Below are 15,105 nucleotides of genomic sequence, written 5' to 3'. Positions count from 1 at the left end.
CTGGTTTCTCACAGACAAATCCAGAAAGGTTTTACAGCTATATATCAATACCAAAATTCACAAATTAGTTCCACAGAACACGTACATAAACAAGTCCTTTATCAAATGGAGAAATCCAAAGCGTAAATCATCAAACGAATTGAAAACAACTGTCATATTCCTGACCTGTGAAAGTATTGCTTTATGTAGAGTATGGTGGATTACACCTGGTTTCAAAGCTAACTTAACCTCTCACTAAAATGGCAATCGCAAAGACATCCATTATATTGACAACAATGTGTGAGCAAAACAAACCGACACAACATGCCAGCTTGTCAACAATCGAGGTACATATAATTATCTGAAGAAGTATTCGCACTGTTTATTCATCAGCGTTACATTGATTTGTAACATTATTTGCAAAGACCTAGATTCTGAAGCCAATATAATTATCCCTTTATATACTTATGGCGACATTTGATACCCGGATTTATCTTATAAATTAAAATTTGACCGTATACTTTCAATTAATTTAATTTTGAAACTTTCACACAACTGCGGTTATAACTTCCACAAGTAAAGATGTTCTGCTTAAATTCTTTAGGTTTTATGTTCTAGGTTGATCTCGAGAAAATATGTGTTCTGCACGTAATGCATGTTTCTTTTCATCCCCGAGAGTATCACCAGCCCAGTAGTCAGCATATCGATGTTGACATGAATTTAAATTATATGGTCATTTTTATAAATTTACTTTTTCCAAAAGTATGAATTATTCGAAATACCCAGGATGTTCTTATCCCAGGCATATATTACCTTAGCCGTATTTGGCACAACTTTATGGAATTTTGGTCCTCAATGCTCTTCAATTTTGTACTTGTTTTGGCTTCTTACTATTTTCATCTAAGCGTCACTCTAATGATATTTATGTAGACAAACCTAGCGTTTAATGGATCACATTATAACCATTTTGTACTTCGGTAAACACAATAGTGAAACCCACAACACCATATATAATGCATTGAAGACATTTCATCAATACTAAACAGGATTTAGATATCTTTGGTTTATGTATTACTGACCTATATTAGATAACTCCTTTTTTATTTGAAAAATATAGAAATTACCAGATATAGATTTTGCTGATTGTTTGCAGTCATCAACACAAGCTTGAATAGTTTTCATTGGTAGACCATCTAAAAACAACAAAACAAAATCAATACCAACAATGAAAAAAATCATACATCATCAATATAGAGGTATTCTATTGACGCGTCTATATTAAGTATACCAGTTGGCAGAGCTTTAATATGTAAATTTACCCCATAAAAAATATGAGAACGACTGCAAATCTTCGTAATATGGACACTCTACATATATTTCTCTTATGCTATCATGCCTTATCTTATTTGTATAAGAGAATCAAAAATATTTAGAGACCTATCTTGGTTTTTTTAGTTAAGAACAATCAAGATATATCTAAAACGTTTACCCTGTACTTTAATCGATCTAAATATGCAAATGTGAACAAGGTCAAAGAGAGTTATTGTGAGCTACAGTTTTATATGTTTAAACATATTTTATTGTTCAAAATGACAAATGGATTATACACAAGTTTTACAACTTAGTAACGTCGTTTCCAAAACAACAAAAATATACACATTTATTGATGAACACATCAAATATATTATACTAACAAATAATTTAGGAATAAAGACATGAAAACAAAAGGAGACTTTTTTTAGCAGAATGAATGGATTTCAATCGAGTGCATCTTTTTTACAGCATAAATAAGATACAAACACACAGAATAGTTAGTAGAATTTATCTTTGCGCAATTTTATTTTGTGTAGACATAACTTCAATACAGCTCTTCAACGCTTTCGGTACTTACACATCTTCGGATTTCAAATGTTTGGCTTTGAGCGTTCCTGATGAAGGTAAATATTTTATATTAATAACGTGTTGTTTTCAATATTTTACATCACTGGGTCGATACCTCTGCTGGTGGACTATCAGTCCCCGAGGGTATCATCAGCTCGGTAGTCAGTATTTCGGTACTGACATGATTTAACAAACTTTACTAAAATTGTCCGTTTATAAATTTATAAATTATTAAGAAACTAAGGTTTCAACTCCCTCAGGCAAAGTTGGCTTTAGATGAATTTGGCTTTTTATTTTAGGTATTTTTTGACAAACAGCTCTTCAACGGTTTCGGTACTTATACATCTTCGGATTTCAAATGTTTGGCTTTGAGCTTTCCCGATGAAGGTAAATCCAGAAAAGCGCTTCGGACGCAAGAAATTAATAACGTGTTGTTTTCAATATTTTACATCACTGGGTCGATACCTCTGCTGGTGGACTATCAGTCCCCGAGGGTATCATCAGCTCGGTAGTCAGTATTTCGGTACTGACATGATTTAACAAACTTTACTAAAATTGTCCATTTATAAATTTATAAATTATTAAGAAACTAAGGTTTCAACTCCCTCAGGCAAAGTTGGCTTTAGAAGAATTTGGCTATTTATTTTAGGTATTTTTTGACATACAGCTCTTCAACGGTTTCGGTACTTATACATCTTCGGATTTCAAATGTTTCGCTTTGAGCGTTCCTGATGAAGGTAAATCCAGAAAAGCGCTTCGGACGCAAGAAATTAATAACGTGTTGTTTTCAATATTTTTCAATAAGTATTGTTTTTTTCTCATAATTAAGCGTGGGATCTTCATATATTATCCAAGTTTAAGAAAAGGATGTCAGCTACACAATGATAAGTATAGATTTGAAACTTATTCTTATATTCTTTCGTCAAAATTCTTTGATTCGTTATTGATAACATAACTTAACATTAGTTATTCATAAAGATCATTCGTTTATTGCCATTACATGTACTAGTATATAAAAATATCTGTATACACATGTGATGTAAACAACATTTAGGTTGTCAATGCAGAGAAAAACTTTTGGTATTTTTTATATACTTTTGAACAGATAAACAAATATTATCAGTTTCGTCTTTTAAAAAGCATCATCACCAATTAATAATAAATCGATAGTGATATTGACATAAAAGACATTAAATTCGTTAAACATCTGATTTCTCTGAGCTGAAAAATTAATACAACATTTTCATTAATAAAACCATATGTACAATTCGCATTTTGTATCAAATTTGCTTTGAAAAAGTCAGCACGCACTTTTATTGCAAGTAAAACAGGTATGCATGACAAACTTATTCTTTATTGAGAAAAAAAACCCGTTAACGTCAAATACATGCAAATGAGTACATCAATATTTATATACAATATTAACTCAAAATCAATTACATTCTATGTCAGTCTCCACTTGAGTTTTATTGATATATTTGCATTCCATGGGATGTAATGATAACATTCAATACGTGATTTATAAATGTCATCGCTATACTAATGTATGTTCTTTCCTATGAAGTGCCAATTATGACTGATGACATCTTCTATTCCCTGGGAATATTACTGCACTATATGAACATTAGAAGCCATATAGATGATTCAATTATTCCAAATTAAAAACGTGACTAAGTAACGGATTTTTCAGGACTCAAGTGGTATGGTTGATTTGATGAATATAAGCTTTAAGCGTACTCAGTTTGAAATCCGTTATTCATTCCATGAGAAGAAAGCACTATTAAAAATATTTTCAAATACTATTAACCAAAAAAATAAAGTTGACATATGTTTCAAACTTAACAAAAGCAGGGATATAGCTACAATTGAAGTTTCTCTTGAAATACAAAATATATATATCATCAATAAATAATAAATTTTCGAGATATTTGAAAGTACACTTACTTTTGATAGAACTATGACACGAAATTAATGGAATCATTATTGATAACACAAACACACAAATCATAATTAAATCTTATAAAACAATAAATATCAGCAACTGATAAAGTTCAATAGATATCATCAATGTCAACATCTGTATCACAAGATGTTACAAACCACACGGTATCTTTATACAATTATACACAAGTCAGCATTCTGTTTATAAAGTTACAACAGTAATCAATTATATTTTTGGACAAACTATATTGTAATAAAAATTGTAGTGTTATTCAAGGGAGCTCATCTTATCGAAGTTAATGTACATGATTTTTAAAATAAAAGATTTGGTATGATTGACAATGAGATAAGTCTCCACTAGAGTCCAAATGACATTAATGTTAAAAACTTAGGTAAGGTCGCTGCATGTTTGTTAACAATTATCAAAACACATACAACATAAGCTTTGCATTCATCTCTCGTAATGCGAAACCTCGTTCTGTCAAAATGTCATAAACGAGAAGAGAACGCAATCTGTTGTATTATTCGGTTTCACAAATTTCATACTTCTAAGGTTGGTTATAAATCTTACACGAAAATAACAAAAAAAAAACAACCAGAGAAAGCAAAAGAGGGACCAAAGATACCAAAGGGAAAGTCAAACTCCTAAATCTAAAACAAACTGAGAACGCCATGGCTAAAAATGAAAAAGACAAACAGAAAAACAATAGTACACATGACACAACATAGAAAACTAAAGAATAAACAACACGAACCCCACCAAAAACTAGGGGTGATCTCAGGTGCTCCGGAAGAATAAGCAGATCCTGCTCCACATGCGGCACTCGTCGTGTTGCTTATGTGATTACAAATCCGGTTAAAAGTCTAATTCGGTAGGTCAAATTCATGAAAGGGAAGGGGATTGTAGTTACGACGTAAACGGCATGATCTATGTCACCAATAACGTTTATGATACATTAAAGTCTGTATAACTAAGAATGTTGTTTAAAAATGGTACGAAGTTCCGCCTTCTGTGTATTTCATTAGTATGATAATGTAAGGAGAGGTTCAAAAGTACGTCCAAGGTTTGTGAATTAAATGCATGTTAGGTCATATTAATTTTAATATCCTTCAAGACAAAGTTTGGCCAAAAAAATCGATATACTTTTGTACCTGCCTTAAATAGATATTTTAGTGGTCAATAATAATATATTGATAAACATATTTGTGAAGTAACTGTGAATATGAAAAATTCATTACACTTTTACTACATGAACAAAGCATCTATCGTGTGCCTTTGCTTTGCCAATCTCTTAACATTCAAACATATGTAATTTTGTCATTGCTGTTCAGTAACAACGATTTTTCTTTTCTGTATTTTCTGAGTTCTTCCCTGTAAAATAAATAGGAATTATTTATTTTCCATAAGGTAGGATAAGTTTAATTCACGATGTATACAGAATAATAATGACTTAAGTCAAAGAAAGATGCGTTATTCAAAGAAGCTCCACTGCCAATATGCTGTTTAGCCTGAATAAGGTGCAACATAAATCAGAACATCATTATTATGCACATTCGGACACTAATACTACAATTTAGAGGATGTCCCTACGTTTGACGTTTACCTCATTATTCTGTTCAAAAAACAATAAGAAGACTCAAAACAAAACAAATGAAGTAATCTTCAAATGGTGGGACATCCTCTGCATCACAAATATATGAAAGTGACCTGTTATACAAGACGTTAAAAGGAGGTTTCAATGATACGAAATTCATACCTCGGTCACTATACGTTGTAACGTAGTTCAAAGTTATGAAATGCATCGATTAAAATTGAATTGGATGTCAACATTTTGTCAAACGGTTTTAAACGAATGTATTTCTGAAAAACATGGCGGGAAGTATGATTTATTGTGAAAAACAAGGCGAGGCTTGTGATTTATTGTGAAGAATGAGGTAGAACTTATGATTTATTGTAAACTATCAATTAAGTATTCATTTACAGTTACACTTCTACTTTTCAAAAACGGTCTAGATGCATCAAACTGGTCATGTTTGACTCTGATAAGGCATTTAGAACATTTAATAACCTAAACGTTCTACAAAAGAAGACATTCTTACCGCTTTTTGTGCGTAACACATAAAACGCCAACGAAAAAGACTAGAACACACATCACACCGAACAATATTCCACTGACTTCCTCGAATACAGTAATAGGGAAATGATCTGAAACAAAATTTGAATTAAAATTAATAATGTTAACGTTTGTTACTTAACAGGGTGCTTATTACATTGTATAGTTTTCAACATCGCATTGAAGTATCATTTTATATGAAGCGATTCTAAGCTTTTTTGAAGTTTCGTGTTACTGTTATTATACATGGATCTTGATTATTAAACAGCAAAACAAAGTTACTTTGTCTCTTAATTATAAACAATACATAGTTATATAAGAAAAAAAGACAATCATAGTTAAGATAAAAAGAAACGCGGATATGATATTTTCAATATCTTTTCCTTCAAATAAGAGACACATATAACATTTGGTAAGATAATTGCTCGGATTGACATCATTCGATCACTGGTGAGTAGGGTCACCGGCAATCATACCATATCTTATTAGAATTTGAACATTTAAAGTATTTTCATTTCAATAAAAGTCGTTGCGTTGTTACATGAACTCCCTATATATCAGCATCTGTTGCTTTGAGTTCTGTCTGCAGATTGTGTGTTTACGTTTCCCCTCTCAATAAAATGCTTTCTCAATTACTCTCATCTCTGATTTGCTGTCTCAATAAAACAGCTTTCTTGACTATTTGACTACTTGTCTACTAACGGTAGGCTAGTATATCATTCACCTGTTATGGGTTGTTTCTCATTTAACCCGATATATGGACTGTTGACTCATTAAGCCCTATTTAGCGGTAGTTCAATTACCCTTTAATTCAGGAATATGACAGTTGTTATCCATTCGTTTGATTTGTTAACGCTTTTGATTAGGGACTCTCCGTTTTCAACTTTAACTTCAACCCCATATACTTACTCTGACAATAGTTGCCTTGCCAGCGATATACACAACCCTTTACACAGAATCCATCTCGGTCACAGTCTTCATCAAAACATGTAGTATTACATTGGTTTCTACACGTGATGCCATGAAAACCTTGTAAACACTGCTCACAAAACCCAGTGTATTTGTCACAGATACTTAGACCTTGTACTGTTTTCTTGCAACCTATGCCACAGTACTGTTCACAATGTATACCAAATTTATTAGATGAACATGCTGTAGTCGATTTATTCAAAGAATAGTGTTCACTACTGCTTGTTGAGTTTGAAACGATGCAATAACCTTTCAATGGGTGACAAATCAAACAATTCATAGGACATTGTTTGTCACAGAAAGAGTCGTAAAGACCTGTATTACAACCATGTGTACACTGTCCATTCTGATTACAGACAGATCCGACACAACTGGAGCACATATCATCACACTTATTGCCATAGAATCCTGGTAAGCAAATTCCTACAATTAAGCAAGTACAGTTTAAAGTTACATTTATGTTAGACTCAGATCTACGTCAGGTCTAAAAAATCAATGTCCGTTCATCATCGACGTCAAATCAAAGTCCATTATTTTACCTTCTAATCGAGGTTTAAATCACAAAAAACGACGTCTGATCGATATATTGTTTAACGGTCTTTTTTTGAAGTAGTTTAAAGAACCTGTTACTGTTTTCTTATATTGGTATCAATAATAAATATAATATTAGTTAATAAATATGTGATTTTGCTGCGACAAATTCATAAAACGGACGTCGATCAGGAAACCAAGAATGGACGTCGATTAAAGGGACATAAAATTTACTGTTGATTTGGAATGTTATTTAATTGTGTGACGTCAGATTTGGACATCGATTTGAGGAACTGTGGTCGGTCTGAGTCTGACATACATATTAATATATATGTAAAACATACACAATAAACATAAATTTAATCTGTTTCTTTTTTTTCAACACTCATTTATTTTCATTCTTTTTTTAAATAATGATTGGAACTTGTTCAACAAATGACATTGAGTTTGAATAGGGATTAACCGCTGAAAAAAACCCACCCCACAATATGTTTTTGCGTACATTGTATCTTATAAATAGTTTGTATAGATGTTCCAAAACCCTGGTGAGCTTTTATTTCCTTTTTTTTTTTATAAATGAAGACATTAATTCTGCAAAGATCTTAAAGCGTGTGACACTTCTATTATCAACAAGCGACAAGCTTATACATTAATAATTTATCTGACTATTGTCATTTACGTATACTGCATTTGTCAGTGGCAGTGATAGAAAATTCTTAAAATAAGATTTATCTGATTGTTTTTCAGACAAAAACCAAATACAAAGGTTTATTTTCGTCACAATGTTACTACCTGCATTAATATATAAATTGAGCCCTTTAAATCTTGCTATGCGGTATGGGTTTTGCTGATTTTGGAAGGTCGTATAGTGACTTGCAATTTCTAACTCCTGTCTAATTACTTATCAAAGAACATCTTTTCATTTTTAAGAACCGTTTTTTTCTTTATTTCTCGATCCTAGCTCATTACTGTTATTTTTGTCAATTGCGCGTGTTTTGTCGTTTTCTTGAGAAATAAAAATGACTGTCATCTAAGAGGACGGTTTTATGCCGTAAACTAGTTCATCCCATTGGTCAAATTTCCAACAAAGTTGCCTATGCATAGTTAGGCATCAGTTAGTACCTATCCAATAAACCATGTGTTCACGGTGTTTGTTTTAATGGTAACAAAGAGTATATATCTAATAATGATAGATCAACTGTTGCTCATGAATTAGACCGGATAAAATAAAATGAATGAATTACAAGAAGTATGTAATATTACCATCGCATTCTCCAGTGTATTGGTCACATCCGTTTTTCTCACAGTGGCCACAACTACTTTTACACCAAGGGCCATAGTTGCCAACATTACAGGAGAGACAGTCACCAGATGATTGGTCGCATGTACTGTACACACATGATTCACTACAAGTTAAATCACAGTGGCTACCATAAAGTCCATGTACACAACCATCCAAACAGGTTCCATTTATAAAATCACAGTTCTGATTCCAACATGAAATGCACTCTAAAACACAGTTTTTCTCTCCTAAGATAAAATCATCCGAGTTATAGTGACCTTTTAATTTACAGCCTTTCGTACAAATACCGTTATACCCATCACAGGTTTTATTCAAACAATGGTTACATGGGAAACAATAACCACTTAAATAGGATCGTTCATTGTCTGTCAGACTGTATTTCTGTGGCATATAATAGCCATCCATACATTTGACACACTTCATTCCAAAATCAGTAGTATTAGAACAAAGCTCGCAATAAGGATAAAACAATGGGCATTCATAACTGCATGTAGAACTATACCAGTTTTGTTCACAGCCATTTGCACACTCTCCAGTTAGCGAGTTACATTTTGTAGGTTTTTCCAAACAATGGGTACTACATTTATCAGAACATGTATCTCCATAATATTCATCTATACATCCGTCTGAGCAAGAACCTGTTATATTGTCACAACTGGCAAACCCGCCTACACAGTTATGACTACATGGGCAACAACCTCCAAGTGACACATACCAACCAGGTTGTTTACATTCGAGACATCTCAGCATTGGACTATACTTAAAACACTGGTTCACCTTACATGCACATTGGGGTCCAAAATCGTTATTTGTTTTGCAAGAATCACATACTTTTCCGTCTTTTGAACAAATTTGACAATCATTAGAACATTTGTGATCGCACATGCGCCCATAAAAACCGTCAATACATTCGAGGCATGTGGAGTTGTCTATACATCTCTTACAGTTATTTATGCATCTATGTTCACATGCATTTCCAAACCAACCAAATTTACAAGAACTACATTCACCAGTCGTATTATTGCAGTAACCATCATTACAATGTTCGGAACATTTAGGTTGGTGAATATTCTCATCACAAAAGCATGATTTATCGAAAACTTGTATGTGATTATCACATATATACGTTACACATAACTCTTTAAGTGTATCTGCTCTGCAAGTAATATGATCACATGGAATATCGTAAATAGAAGCATTTTCTGAAGATCCGTTTTCATTTAGCAATATACAATCGACAGTTTGTGTATCATTTTGAATATCAGTAAACGAAAAGTTACAGTCATCAATATCATTGACTGATAATTTGTTAATAAATTCAAGCCATGGGGTGTATACGTCAGATGTGTTACCAGAAATAAGCCTTAAAGTATCAGTGAAATTATATATGCAGAGGGTAAAGTTCAATCTGCAGGTCTGGTCAGTTATTATAGCAAATAACTGTGAACAGTTGTATTGAGTTTTCTGTACTGGTCTGTACGGAATACTTCGATAATCTCTGTTGTTAACATCGGTTTGGTTACAGCATGATGAAAGGCAACATACCTCGATAATTGTTGATATGTTGCATAGGCTATCCTGTGAGATGTTTTGTAGTACATCCTGTATTTTCGTTGATCTGTTTGACGAGAGAGCTAAACTATATGCTTGAGCATCCAAAATATTTTCTGTTTTTTCTTTGTTACTTTCATTTAACAACGGACTTGTATTAGATTGGTTGTAGCTAGTTTCAATCAGTTCTGTATCATTGTAACTGTAGTCTGAAAAAGTGAATATACTAACGATTTTAAAAGCATTACTTTTTACCGAATGTATGATTTGTTGTTGCTCCAGATATAGTGGATATATTTTATGCATGTAAAGGGAGAACAAAATAACAATACATACAAAAGTAAGGAACTGTAAAAGAGTTCTTCCGGATAAGGTAATGACATTTTGATGATGAGTGGAAAATAAAGGAATTGTGGCTGCCAAAGAAATTTATTGGGTCTACATTATATTTGTTATACTAAAGACAAATATGAAATAGTAAAACTAATAAGTAATTCAAGTTAGAAATTGCAATTAATAATCCATCAAGTTGAGTCTGCATATTAGTATTTACCCTAAAAAATGGCAATATATCAAATACGAAATTTCGCCTTTTATCCTCTGTCTGAGTCTTATAGAACAACTCTTAGATTGATCTCCCTATAAAAGCAACAGTAGTATAACGCTTTTATAAGTCATATCTGGATTAAGCGAAAACCAAATTCAGATTACAAACTAAAATCGAGAGAAACACATCAACTATAAGAGGGAAACACCGGAACGACAGAAACACTAAATGGCAAAAACCATCCAAAAAAAGCTTACACATATAAGGAGAAACGGACTATTTGATAACATCTTCTATAATGTCTGTTGTACGATAGCAAGTGGTTGATGAAGAAACTCGCATAGTAAAGGAACAGAGGGTTAAGAAATCAATCATTTGGTCTTTCTTTGTACATCTGAATTAAAAGTGATAAGCAATAAAACCGATTGAGCAAATCATATAAGGAAACAATTCTTCATTTTAAACATCATGATTAGTGACATACTGTGTCATTACAAATAGACATGAGAAATAAAGAGACAAATTATTGACAAAACATTCAAATACTTACAAACCATTTTACAAATAAAAAAGTGTTGCTTGCGTAAAATCCAGCGGCATAAATATTAAGTTAATTTTCAGGACAAGAAAAACAGAAAATGAAGGCGAAAAATGCAAAAGGGACAACATACCTCATAAGCCGAGAGAAACCGCGACATCACGAAAAAACAAAAAATAAAAACCCAACTCAAAAGACAAAGAATAGACAAATAGGTTCACAAATCACTACACTGAAAACTAGAGAATGTGCATTATATTTGACGTCCACGTTCCGACATGAGTGACTGCGTATCTATACATAAAGTACTTTGGCAAGAGTTTTACCGGCGGCAGGGAGAATTAAAAAAAATAAATATGTTTTTCTTACCCCAGTGAATCTTTTGAATCTACTAAAAAGAGTGAGCAAATTAATCATGATTAAGCAATACTAAATAATAATGATCAACAAAATCTGTACCTGTATTAGAAGACGTTCCATTTAGTTCGAAACAATGAGTTGCTGCTAAAATTTGAAACACGACTAAAGTAACAGTGCCAAAACTTAATGCATATTGGCTGCACTGATCCATATTTGCATTGATGCCAAAGTTTTACACTCATCAACTGCAAAATTCTTTGTTATATAACATAAAACAATGTGTCGTCGTATCATAGGGTGACAATCAAATAAGTATCTAAGTGTTATATCAACATATTAAAAGAGGCGGGTTATTCGATAGCTTCCATGTAGTAAGGGAGTTAAAATGTAGCATTGTATTTCAAATTATGAATTAATATAGTGTTATTTATTATTTTGTGTCCTGCGGAAATCAATATATGGAAAATAATTCGTTGTGACTGATGACTACCAATTTAATTATAGTATGCTATAAAGTGAAATGTAAGTTATACAAAATCTCGTCTCGCGAGAGTTTACTTACAATACGAGTATTGTATTTGTAATCAACCTAATTTTTTTAAAATACTGTCCTAAATACTAGTATATAAATCGTATACGATATAAATGGTAGGACATGCTTTCTGTATTAAATTGAACTAACCTACTCATTTTAGAGAGATTAGAATTTATCTAACATTATAAAGGAAAAATTAATTATACTTGTGTATTAAAAAAAACTAAACATTATATAGGAAAATGAAGTTTCATACATGATGAGAAGCAAGAGGAAATACAAGACTCTATTATTTCGTCTAGAGATTAACATTTCAATCTTATTATATATTGCAAAAAAAGGTACCTTCACTCCTTAATTTGTCACTTCATGTTTATTTTTCATGTAGGTTTGCTGTTATAAAATTCTTTGAATAATTTTAATTAAAGGAATATCGCTCTCTCGGGTATATCTCTCATTCCCTGTCCGAGTTTGGGTCATTTTATGTTTTACCATGTTTTCATTTATGTATTATATTTTGGTATTTCAAGTATTTTGACCTTGAACATCATCAGAAAAAGTAAAATCACCAAAAATACCGAACTTCAAGGAAAATTCAAAAAAAATCCTTAATCAAATCGCTAAATCAAAGGCTCAAGCCGATCAAATGAATGTATGACAACTGTCATTTTCCTCACGTGGTACAGGCATTTACTTATATAGAAAATGATGGATTGAACCTGACGAACCTGAACGAATAGACATTGACTTTTGGAAGACGCATCTGGTGCAATGAGAATGGTACCGTTGATATAATTGGAAAAAACAAATCCTCAAAACTAGTAATTTGTTCTGCAGTACACTGGTCAGCGCACATATCGCATATAGTTGTATGTAAATAAACTCATCATAGAGATCAGGACTAAACCAGGGTATAGCTCGCTTTTATATAGAACATCGAATATATATATATTTCGAATAAAGAAATACTTGGCATGAGTATAGTTTTATCCTGTCCAATACTATATAATATAAGAAAATATATTAGAAAATAATCATAACTGGATGTTAACCATTCAAATTTTCAACGTGCTTTTCTTCCTGTGTTAAAGCTTTATAAAAAGTAAAATCACAAAAATACTGAACTCAGAGGAGAATCCAATCACATGGCAAAATCAAATGACAAAACACACCAAAAACGAATGGACAAGAACTGTCATGTTCCTGACTTGGTACAGGCATTTTCAAATATAGAAAAAATGGTAGATTAAACCTGGTTGAAAAGCGCTAAATCTCTCACTTTGATGACAGTCTCATCAAGTTCCGTTATATTTACGATGATGCGTGAACTAAACAGACATAATAAATAAAATAGTCAAAATATGGGTACAGCAGTCATCATCGTGTAACAATTTTAAAAGGAACAGAACAGAACACACAAAACATATATCTACAAACACATTCATTGATTCGCGTGTCTCACGTTAGAAAATTTTATACGTCCCATAGATTTGTCAGTCAATGTATATACAAACAATTTAAAAATTTTACTTGGGGAAATGTAAGCATACAAGGTTAAATAATCAAAGTGTGTAAAGAAACACAAAAAGTCGCATGTTACCTCAGGTTTCCAAAATATTCTGTAGAAACACAAAACACAATTAAAAATAATGGTGCTTTGAAACACTCAAGATATATGTCGATGACACATTTTTTTTGCTGCAATGAAATGTAAGATCAATTCACATCTTTCAAATGTAAGGGAATGGTTTTGTTCGACCCTTTTTCGTATGCAACCTTTTGTGATATACTATATGCTTTGGGGTAAATTAGTTCAAATGATTTAAGAGCAGTGAAGGCAACTCCTTTGACAAGTTATCATCTTAATACCTGTATTTTAAAATTAAAAGAGGTCCACAGTTGCCATTGTTAGACTATCACAAGAATTGTCTTCCCAAAAATAATATTACATTTTTTTCCCATCCACGCTATGTCTTTACATAATGAAATCTTATGAACACATTGTAATTCCGAATGAAAATAGATAAATGCATGATACAAACTGAATTTCTGCTTAAATATCAGAGAGGTACTACTGCTATGTCTCCTTACACCTGAATGAATCATGCATCTTAACCTACTCAGATATACATGGAATAGTAGGTAAACAAATGGTCGATTGTTCGACACCAGAAATAACTGATTTTGGAAAACAACTCCATATCTTAATTTTTTTTTATAGTTTGTAGTAATTTTTACACTGTCTCATAACACAAAAAAACACACCACAATAATCCATTGTATGATAAAGAGATACATTCGCTAACATGATTTAAAAGCAGTGGAAACAACAGTGGTGACAAGTTACCATCTTGGAAGTTAATGTTTGATTGTTTTTTTATTACTGACCATACGTAAGGCATATTAGGGAACGTAAGAAAGGGAGTAGATGCAAAAATAATAAACCGAAAAAAAGTCAATGTTATTGTCATGATATATGAACACTTATATAAACTCATGATCACTGGTATAAAAGAGGTAATCGTAACTTGAATTACGACTATCCCAATATGGCGACGGTAGATATACGTAACATATTTACAGTCATTTTTCTCAAATGTAGCATTTTTTTGTCAATAGTTACTCAGCTGCAAGGTCTTCTGTACCATTACATCATATTTGAATCGTAACGGTGCACTGGAATTGTCTAATCGCTTTTGAAAATTGCCGTTGAAAAATTCGGGATGATAATCGTAACTCTACATGCATTTTTCTTCTTTGATAATCGTAATTTCTTTATCGGATAATAGTAACTGAAACATAATACATGTGTCTTTCTGCATTTCAATGGTTATTTTGTGTGTCAAAAATCCTTGT

At 32.1% G+C, this 15,105-nt stretch overlaps 2 protein-coding genes across 2 annotated transcripts; both read right to left on the bottom strand.

Moving 5' to 3' along the window:
- Positions 1 to 5,056: 5,056 nt before the first annotated feature.
- LOC134687970 (multiple epidermal growth factor-like domains protein 10) lies at positions 5,057 to 8,553 on the bottom strand. The gene is made up of 4 exons (XM_063548436.1): positions 8,538 to 8,553; positions 6,825 to 7,307; positions 5,902 to 6,007; positions 5,057 to 5,173 (listed from the first exon to the last, which is right to left on the bottom strand). Exons 1-4 carry the CDS (start codon positions 8,551 to 8,553, stop codon positions 5,101 to 5,103), a joined length of 678 nt encoding a protein of 225 aa, XP_063404506.1. The 3' UTR covers positions 5,057 to 5,100.
- Positions 8,554 to 8,655: 102 nt separating this feature from the next.
- LOC134687969 (neurogenic locus notch homolog protein 1-like) lies at positions 8,656 to 11,925 on the bottom strand. The gene is made up of 2 exons (XM_063548435.1): positions 11,814 to 11,925; positions 8,656 to 10,478 (listed from the first exon to the last, which is right to left on the bottom strand). The coding sequence occupies exons 1-2, from the start codon at positions 11,923 to 11,925 to the stop codon at positions 8,656 to 8,658; spliced, it is 1,935 nt and encodes a 644-aa protein (XP_063404505.1).
- Positions 11,926 to 15,105: the final 3,180 nt, after the last annotated feature.

Source organism: Mytilus trossulus, chromosome 10 (genome assembly GCF_036588685.1).
Source record: "Mytilus trossulus isolate FHL-02 chromosome 10, PNRI_Mtr1.1.1.hap1, whole genome shotgun sequence".
Taxonomy (NCBI): Eukaryota; Metazoa; Mollusca; class Bivalvia; order Mytilida; family Mytilidae; genus Mytilus; species Mytilus trossulus.
Note: the sequence above shows the minus strand (reverse complement) of the source record. Positions and strands in the feature narration are given on the sequence as shown.

Bases quoted from the DNA above. Each gene is read 5' to 3' on its own strand.
- LOC134687970 (XM_063548436.1), bottom strand. The intron at 6,008-6,824 runs GTAAGTATATGG...ATTTTGTTTCAG, and splicing joins GCAAGGCAACTATTGTCAGA to ATCATTTCCCTATTACTGTA. The intron at 5,174-5,901 runs GTAAGAATGTCT...TTTATTTTACAG, and splicing joins TGTGTTACGCACAAAAAGCG to GGAAGAACTCAGAAAATACA.
- LOC134687969 (XM_063548435.1), bottom strand. From the start codon at position 11,925: ATGGATCAGTGCAGCCAATATGCATTAAGTTTTGGCACTGTTACTTTA. The intron at 10,479-11,813 runs GTACAGATTTTG...TCACTTTTTCAG, and splicing joins TGGAACGTCTTCTAATACAG to ACTACAGTTACAATGATACA.